The sequence below is a fragment of the Limulus polyphemus genome, unplaced genomic scaffold, assembly GCF_000517525.1.
Source record: "Limulus polyphemus unplaced genomic scaffold, Limulus_polyphemus-2.1.2 Scaffold3133, whole genome shotgun sequence".
Lineage (NCBI taxonomy): Eukaryota > Metazoa > Arthropoda > Merostomata > Xiphosura > Limulidae > Limulus > Limulus polyphemus.
The window spans coordinates 100,238-110,016 of record NW_013668743.1 but is presented as its reverse complement, the minus strand read 5'-3'; the positions used below and the strand labels follow the sequence as shown (position 1 = coordinate 110,016).

The following is a 9,779-nucleotide window of genomic DNA, read 5'->3' as shown; positions in this document are numbered from 1 at the left end:
CCCCACAATTTATTCTTGGCAATATCCCTGACAAATCAAGCTATGACCCCATTCCTTTTCAATCTTTTATACTTATCAATAAGCAGTTGAAGATTTTCCTTATACTCAAACGTAATAAAGGTTGAGAAGCAGAATCATAAATTCAGTTCTTACTGGTATTTCACCCAATTACAAGACATTGAACTGACTGAGAAAGCCCAACATTATTCATAAAGAAATTAAACCAACCAAAGGAGATTAATTCTTCGTGGAAATAATTTATTAGTATTTTTGTATACTCTCGTATTTCATAATAGAAAAGAAATATGTTACATTATATACATTCTGAGGTGAAAGTAACCCAAGAACATATTATAACCAAAGGTTTCTTTGTCCAATTCTGAAAAATAAATTCGTTTCTATTGCAAAACAACCGATTTATACAAAATCTTTATTTTGAAGTACCTTTCGACGCAGTATATTGAAATGAGATAAAAACACGTTAAAATGGTACTAGCTGCTATCACATGCTCTAAATATGTTATTGGAATACATGGATCCCACCACTCCAATACTGAACAAACATACACTGGGAAAAATATAATCCAACAGTACTAAAAGTGTTAAATTTTTGGTTACACGAACAGTCCCGAAGTGGCACTACGATATGTCTGCAGAGTTATACTGCTAGAAACAGGGATTAAATACCCGTGATGGGCAGAGCACAGATGTTCCTTTGTGTAGCTTTGTGCTTAATAACAAACAACAACAGTTACACGAACAAATGCTACAAAGCGCATTAAAACCAACTGTAATATATTCAGCAGGTTTTAGTTAATAGAGCTGTGTTATCAGGCCACATTGAAAATTGATAGAATTTTGCTTCTATCACATTAAACAACAGAAAACTCATTAATTGTGCTTCAAGAGCGTCGTATTACTCTGTTAAATAGCGTAATTACTCGCATATAAAGCGCACTTCTTTTGGGCACAAATATGAAGTGCGCGCTATACGAGAGAAGAGTACTCTTCTAGTGTTTTTCAGGTAAGATTTTCGATCGGAATTTTGACTAAATACATCGTATTCTCTGATGCAATCATCGTTTGTCGCTGTCGTAACATCAAAAGCAGAAGTAAAAAAAAACAACCACAACGAAGAGGAATGAACGTAATATTAAACATAGATACTTCGGAGCACAAGTTTAAAATTCCATGTCACGATCATCTTTCCAAACAACTTGTCCCATTCGTCCTGGGTGATTATGTCAAAATATTGTAAATCGTCATCTTTATCGACTTCAGAAAATGAGTTTACTATCATATGCTACAATACATTTACAGTAACGTTCAATCGTAGTTACTCTCCAATACCTTATGAACAAATAAAGGTTAAACTTATGACCAACAGTAATTTCTGTTTACATGATTTTAAACAATGCCCTGTACATAAGTAGTGCTGGTAAATGGTTAGCAATGGTATTCCCTTACAAGCGCGCGTACAATATACTGCTGAACACAACAATACACCACTGGCTACACAGAGCACAGAGCACAGATAGCTCATTGTGTAGCTTTGTGCATCAATTCAAACAAACATTAAAATACAAAACTCCTAACTTTGTAGGTTTGCCTTTAGGTTATTTATAAGAAAATATATTATTAATCGAAAAAGTCAAGTTGTTGTTGAATATTAAAGTGTAACTTAAATAAATAACAATATTTTTTGTTATTTTGTCATTGTGCTTTATACAAATTATTTAAAACATTCTTTTGTTTTTTTTAGCTTCCGGAGTGGTTTTCGGATGTTTCGTACTTTGCCAATTTCTTCGCCTATTTCAACAGCGCACTGAATCCAATCATCTATGGAGGGTTTAATAGTAACTTTCGGAAAAGCTTTTATGTCGTCATGAAGTGTGGATGTACAAATTCGCAGACTCAAAGGCGTCGTTATCTAGCCTCAGGTTACTGTAGTGCATTTGTTCTAAACTATAGATAGAGGATAAAGGATACCTGTACAAATAGTTACAAATACCCTCTTTCAGAAATCAGATTTTGGATTTTATATCACTTGTCATATAGGATAAGCTTGGGCTCTCGGAGGGACAGGAAATGATTTTTTCACAATTAATTATTTGATTAATTAATTCATATCCAGATGCTAAAATAAGCTTGTCTTTCCACAACAAATTACGTTGATTATTTTATATCCTTTAACAACTTTTTATACTCGGATCTGACGTTCGCCTTGCTATTCGAACACAATAAATTTAACTACAGCATTATTCGCGTTGTACACAGCACCGAACCATTACGTCAGTTTCTAGAATAAAAGATAAACAAAGAAATTAGGGCGTCAACACAGTAATGTTATTTATTAGTTTTCTAAGCCTTTAATTTGGGTTCACTTTGCCATTACTTTTAATGAGCAAAGACAATATTTCTCGTTTAACTGACACTAGGTAATAGTGGAGAATCGGTTTTCTCTCCTTGTTGAGGCTTTAAGGGTCCATTACAAGAAAGCCAATACAAGAATTCCAATAAGATACTTTAGTCCCATTAATCACAAAGCCGTGTCGTAAATTTGCTTTCTTCTATAACTCGGTAATCCTATTTTTTTAAATAAACTATTAATATTTACATTTTTGTATTGTACTTTGACCATTAATGAAGAATATCTCTATAAAGATACTCTGTGCTGTAATACCTGTCTTACAGTGGTAAAGATTTAGACATATGGCTAATAAAACTGACTCATAGAGCACTCCTGTTGTCGAGTATAAGTTCAACCTTGCAGACTTTAATCAAATCAGTAACAAAAATATTTCCTTAATATATATTTGTTGTTTTAGTTCTGAATATTGAAGTGTTCAAATACACCCTGTCCGATTTATTTTACATTTGAAGTCAATGTTGATTTGTTTGTACATTAAAACAAACTGCATCCCTCAAATTATGGTATTGCACCTATAAGTCAGATTAATAGAAATGAAAAACCAACCTTTTATGCTTTGCAGAAATTCGAATTTATGAACTTGAAAGTTTTAATTCAAAATGGAAGTGTAATTTTCCCTCTAAACTTAATATATAACGATTATAAAAAGTACGTTTTTCAATTATCAGTAATAAAACACGGGGTTTTAATACTATAGCAAGAAAAATGAATTATAAAGATTAGCAAAATAATTATGTAAAAATTGAGAATTGAAAATCAATTGTAAAAACCTTAATAAGATCATCAGAGAAGTATCTTAGCTTTATTATATTCCAAGATGTACGAACAGGACTTCATAATCTTGGTGGATTTAGTTTTATTTTCAACCCAGCGAAATTCCTACTAGCCTCTGAAGTTATTGACAACAAAATCCATGATACATTAACGTTTGATTGTAATATCAGATCTACGGACTGTTTCCAATAACATTATAATAAGATCATCAGATCTATACTTTAACTTTATTACATTCCAAGACATACGAATATACTTGGTAGGATTTAGTTATACTTTTAGCACAGTGATATCCCCACTAGCTTCCGAGGTTATTGATACATTAACGTTAGATTGTCATCTCAGATCCGCGGGTTACTGGATCTGAAATTACAATCAGATTCAATTACTTAAGTCCAGATTTAATTATTAGGCAGATTTTGTTAAACAAGACCGATGTCTGTAGGTTTATTTTCTTCTTAGAATTCTTCTCAAGAAGTCGATAAGCCGTCTTAACGTTGTTAGAACAATGGGTAAAAGTTGTAGCTAGTGTAGAGTTGGCCGACGCGTTTCGAATGCGTTCTGCATCCATTATCAAGGCTGAATGTTGTGTGAATTGTGATTACTGTTGGTGGATATTTATAGGTATGGGTAAGCAGGTGGTGGAATCTAGCTCGTGGAAGGCGTTAATTGGTGGAGTGTTGTATTGTGGCTTGGGGGTTTCTCGCCAAGAAGTAGCAGTGTGCGTGCTGTTCCTGTCGATTGTTTGTTGATTATGGGAGTTTGATGTAGGATTTTTATTGCTTCGTGTATTTGAAGAGTTGTGAAGTCGTTAAATCGGCGGTTTACTTTGGTGTTTTATACTAGGTCCTGACGTGTGAGTTTTTGGTTGTGGATGCGGGCACAGTGTTCTTTGATGGCTCCATTTTGCTTATCGACTTCTTGAGAAGAATTCTAAGAAGAAAGTAAACCTAAGACATCGGTCTTGTTTAACAAAATCTGCCTACAAGAAAATTTAATTATTACTAAACCAATGTTTCTTCATCCCTGTTTGATATCTTAACACATGATGTATGTGTTTTTGAATATAGAACCAAATAACAATAAAATGCAACTTCTTCTTTGAAACATAATAATACTATCACGTTGGAAGTTATTCTCTTAATTTAAAATTTATTACCATTTGCTAGTTTATCATCATTATTTTATTTTTCAAGTATATAATATTTAATCCACGGTCGTCCTTCACTTCAGACACTAGGCAAGTGTAATGTTTTTCTTATGTTATTTATCAATTCTATTAAATTTATCTGGTGAAATGTAAACCGCGTGTAAACTCTTTACTTGGTATGTTAATAGTGAGGACTTCCTCGTGTTGTTAAAATATATTATATTTTATAAACTACTTAATGGAATCCTATATCATATCGACCGTCAGATTGTTTACTTATTATTCACCAGCATATAATTAGTTAATATTGGTAATTTACTGAAAGACTTAATACATTAAAATCATCTGAACACAAACTGAATATTATTAAACCCTTTCGATTTTAGCTGTAACATGTGTTAACTTTAAAATGAAATTTAATACACAAATCAAAGTAAAGTGTAAATGAAGATCAATAATATTACTTCACATTTCCACACACAGGAGGCATCTATAGGCCTTAGCCTAACCAAACAAAAATTAATCGATTTAATTACATCAGTTCTCACTAAAGCAATATTACTGTTTGGAGAAGATCCAAAGTGAACAACAAACGATATTGCATGTATATATTATACTGCTTCTCACTAGAAAATGACCAACGATGTAGCTATTAATAAGTTCATAACATCCTTCCATTGCAGCCATTTTATTAATTGGTTAAAACATGTTTTACATTTAAAACGCCATTTAAGGAGCAAAGCAAATCTATTATAATTTTGAATAAGAAGTTGTTTTTTTAATTTTTTGAATATTAGTTTGTTTGCTTTTTTTTTTCATAACTCACTATTCAAAGGAAATCCCAATAAACATTAAAACGCCAGCCCTGAGGAGCCCTTTTGTTAATATATAGAATGATCTTTGCAAGTTTTTTTTAGCTTTTAATTTACGGATTAGCGTTTTATTCATTTCTGAACAGAAATGAGACCGAGGAATATTTCTCAAATATTCCGTGCTGCTGTTTTCTCGCACGTGAGGTGTTTGTTTTCCCACTGCATGCTTCCTTTCACTTGTAAGATTGGGCCAACATCAAAACACCACACACACAAAAAAAAGTGTAATGAACAATTTCTGACGATCGTTTTTCTCCCGGTGTAGACTAGAGTGTAACAAATATCCTTCGTGTTTCTTTTTTTTTTCTGTCCGTTCTACAACAAAATCTTACGTTTAATGAGATATAACTTTGTTGTTATAATTCAGTAAAACGTGTAACTTGTATATCATACACAAAATGATAGTTCTTTATTTAGTGATTACATTATTTTCAATTTCAAAAACATTTGGCAATTTACCTCTTGATAGGTTTATAAACAATAACCCATACCCACGTGTTGCGTTTAACCCATACCCACGTGTTTCGTTCCTTGTAACTTACTAGATTTTAAAACCAATAATAATAGCATTAATATAATTTTATTGTTACCTGCTTCAATCAGAATTGTGACTTTTTCCTTAGCACCCTGGAGGAAAAAAACAGTGAATAAAAGATTCCAATTCAAAGTCAAAATAAAGATGAGGGACGATCATTAGACTGTTTCTTAAAAAAAACAAAAACATTCATCCAAAAGTTATTGCTGCCAGGGAAAGGATTGAGAACGAATATCAAAGATAACACGTAAAAATCTCAAGATTTTAAAATAAAACAAAAAACGATAAGCTATTTTCTTTTCTAAACAATCACATTGTTATAAAATCTCGAGCACACAATTTAGAAAAAAATTGTATTATCTAATGAAACTCTGAGTTTCAATAGTCTTCCTTCTGAATTTTGTGGTCCTGATGTTTTGTAATGGTTTCTAGGCTCCAGTGTGCAATAAAAGGTCTGAAATATAATAATCGGATTACATTTCATTAGTAAATTAACCTTCTTACAATTATGGATACATTTTTTTTAACAAGTAGCTATAAATTAGATTAGATTATATCTGGTTAAGGCTATCTGGTCATTCACAAGCTACAAACCTTTTGATGCATATCGAATTTGTTATACAGACCTGTGAGCTTTTGATCTCATACAAACCTCTCTCTTTGTTCGAGGTTAATAAACATGTTGTATTTAACCTTTGATCTTCTGATAATGCAAAAATTATGTATTTAATCTGAACATGATGTTGTTAAGATTTTTTATGAGTTTCTTATCATGCACAATCTCTGTATTTAGTCTAAACACGATGTTATTAAGACTGTTATGAGTTTCTTATCATTTACACATTATGCATTTAGTCTAAACATGATGTTGTTAAGACTTTTATGAGTTTCTTATCATGCACAAGCTCTGTATTTAGTTTCTGTATTTAGTCTTAGCATGATGTTGTTAAGACTTTTATGAGTTTCTTATCATCTACACATTATGTATTTAGTCTAAACGTGATGTCTTTAAGACTTTTATGAGTGGCACGGCGGTATGTCTGTGGACATACAACGCTAGAAACCGGGTTTCGATACCTGTGGTGGGCAGAGCACAGGTAGCCCATTGTGTAGCTTTGTGCTTAACTTCAAACAAATCAAATATATTGCTGCGTTAGCTGCCTTTAATTCATTTTTATGTTTTTCACAATAAAATATATATATGACCAATATAAGGAACCAGTAATAAGTGTACTGTTTTATTCGTTTCGTAATAAGTTTTGGTTTAAATATGATAAACAATGATCTTACTTCCACATATTTTAAAACTAAATTATTTTACCTTTATTTTAACAAGAACTACTTGATAGATATGTCTTAAAGTTTCAGCTACAAGAGTTTGTTTGTTTGTTTGTAATTAAGCACAAAGCTACACAATGGGCTAACTGTGCTCTACCCACCACGGGGATTGAAACCCGGATTCTAGCGATGTAATTCCGCAGACATACCGCTGTACCACTGGGGGGGGGGCTGAGATATAAGAGTATACATATGGGTATCTAGTAACTTTATATATTTGACATTATGCTGATATTAAATAGTCTGAATTAACATTTCGTAATTTCATTTAGGAATTTCCAAAACATCCAGATCAACTTTTACCTCAACGTTTTCCTGTAGTCTAGCTCGTAGGAAATGGCTTACAAATAGAGAGAGTAGAAGAGAGAATGGAGGCAGGTTGAGAACTGGCATTGATATTGAACATGGAGACACGGAAAATCAGAACTTATCGACTTTTAATAGCGCTTTATACATGTCCACAAGAAAACGCCCGAGTTCAGAAGGCGACAACTTGAAGAATGAATGTCTGAAGAGTTCCACGAACAGAAAATTTGAAGAACAAGTTTAGCTGTTTAAAATGAAACGAAGAACGCTTTAAAACTATATTTTTTTTTCTGTAAATCTAAGTAATTTGATTTCCATACTGCTATATGAAACCATAGTTTTAGCGACGTTTCATGTTATATGAAACCATAGTTTTTCCGAAGTTCCAAGATCGCATACAAAATCGTCTAGTCTGCAGAGCAAGTGGTAAGAGCAAAAAAAGGTATTTCTATCTGTCTCGCTGTGGGTCAGCGGTTAAATCCGGGGTTCGATTCCCCGTAGTGGACAGAGCACATGTAGCCTATTGCGTGTTTTCGCACTAAATCAACAACATCCATCTGTCGAGAAATGATATCTTAAAAACTCTAACGACGATAATAATAACAAAATAAAACGGTTTTCGAAAATGCCATAAGCCAGTTTTTTATGAATACATAAAACACTATTAAACCGATTTTACCTCGAAAATGGAATTATAATCGGTACAAACACAGTATGTTTGAACTATTATATATTTACATTATGAAATTCAAAAACGTTTTCACACCATTAAAAATCCTTAGACCAATAAAACTTCATAAGACTGCGTGTCAATTGTTCGCGTTTAATCGCGTTACCGATTAAAAAAAAAAATCTCACTCCCCACTTTGTGGCAGTGAGTGCATTATAAAAGTGTCGATCAAATCCTATTCTTTGATAAGAAAATAGCAGTCCAAGAGTTGGTGGTGAATGCTGTTGCCTAGCTGCCTTTCGTCTAGAGACGGCTAGCACGGATGGCACCGTGAACAGCTTTGCGTGAACATCCTATTTCTTTTAGCAAGCAATGCTTATAAAACATCTCTAAACGTGTGCTGTTATAAATAAAATTAACATTAGATTATGATAGCCATGCCACTTAACAGTTTAGTATAATCATGTATTTCTGGTATTATATATATATATATATACATTTTTTTTTACGGTGTTTCAACTTTTAGCCATCAAAAAATACTTCTTAATGTTGATTACCACTGCACTTAGTAATTATGTAAACTAGGAAATCAGTAATTTCAATGAAAATCCTATTTGGGTAAGTTTAAACTATAATCCTCGCAAAGACGTAACCCGCTATATATATTGATCCAATAAAATCCAGAAACATCTAGGCGACAGCTGTGGTGTGGTATAGTACGAAACAGATATCATTGAGCGGATGGATGCCTATCGTAATAATTTGTGAATAATCTCATCAGCTTAATTTTCCACTTATGACATATTCGATGGCCACTTGAATTACTTGACAATATCCTGATGAAATCAACTTAAGGGCTCATTCAGTTTGATATAAGCATACAATGAATGCAACAATGTTTGTTTGTTTGTTTTTTTCTTTTCACATAAGCATCGACTAATGCCATGGCCATGTGTGAACTTTCACACAATTGTAGATACTCGAAAATTAAGCAACCAGTGCTTGTGAATATTATGAATTAAACTTTTGCAGCTCTGATTGGTTCCCTTTGTATTCTAAGTTCCACACTGAAAAGACACCCTTGATATACATAATGTATGGCTGTAACTTCCTTGTGTGTACTTAAGCTAGTAAGTAATTACCTGTTATATATATTACATGTTTAGCGACACATATTTAAGTAAGAAAACTTACTGTATTAAAACCTAACCCTGTAAAGCTGCACAAAATGTTTATCCCATATTTGGGAAATAATTGAGTTGTGTTGTAAGAGGTTGAGGCTATTTTCGTGAATTCTTGCAAGTGCTTGTAATGTAACGCGTTTGTTGTTGTACTCTGAACTTGCAACTGCTTGTAATGTAACGCGTTAGTTGTTGTACTCTGAACTTGCAACTGCTTGTAATGTAACGCGTTAGCTGTTGTACCCTGAACTTGCAAGTGCTTGTAATGTAACGCGTTAGTTGTTGTACTCTGAACTTGCAAGTGCTTGTAATGTAACGCGTTTGTTGTTGCACTCTGAACTTGCAAGTGCTTGTATGTAACGCGTTAGTTGTTGTACTCTGAACTTGCAAGTGCTTGTAATGTAACGCGTTTGTTGTTGCACTCTGAACTTGCAAGTGCTTGTAATGTAACGCGTTTGTTGTTGTACTCTGAACTTGCAAGTGCTTGTAATGTAACGCGTTTGTTGTTGCACTTTGAATTTG

The 9,779-nt window shown here is 33.0% G+C and overlaps 1 protein-coding gene across 1 annotated transcript in view; it reads left to right on the top strand.

Annotated features, from left to right (window-relative positions):
• The window catches only part of LOC111088105 (substance-P receptor-like), a 27,716-nt gene extending 20,056 nt beyond the window's left edge, over positions 1 to 7,660 (top strand). The window contains exons 5-6 of the mRNA XM_022397089.1: positions 1,763 to 1,940; positions 7,373 to 7,660. Coding sequence (XP_022252797.1) covers positions 1,763 to 1,940; positions 7,373 to 7,650 — 456 coding nt within the window. The 3' untranslated portion in view covers positions 7,651 to 7,660. The remainder of the gene's footprint in view (positions 1 to 1,762; positions 1,941 to 7,372) is intronic.
• Positions 7,661 to 9,779: the final 2,119 nt, after the last annotated feature.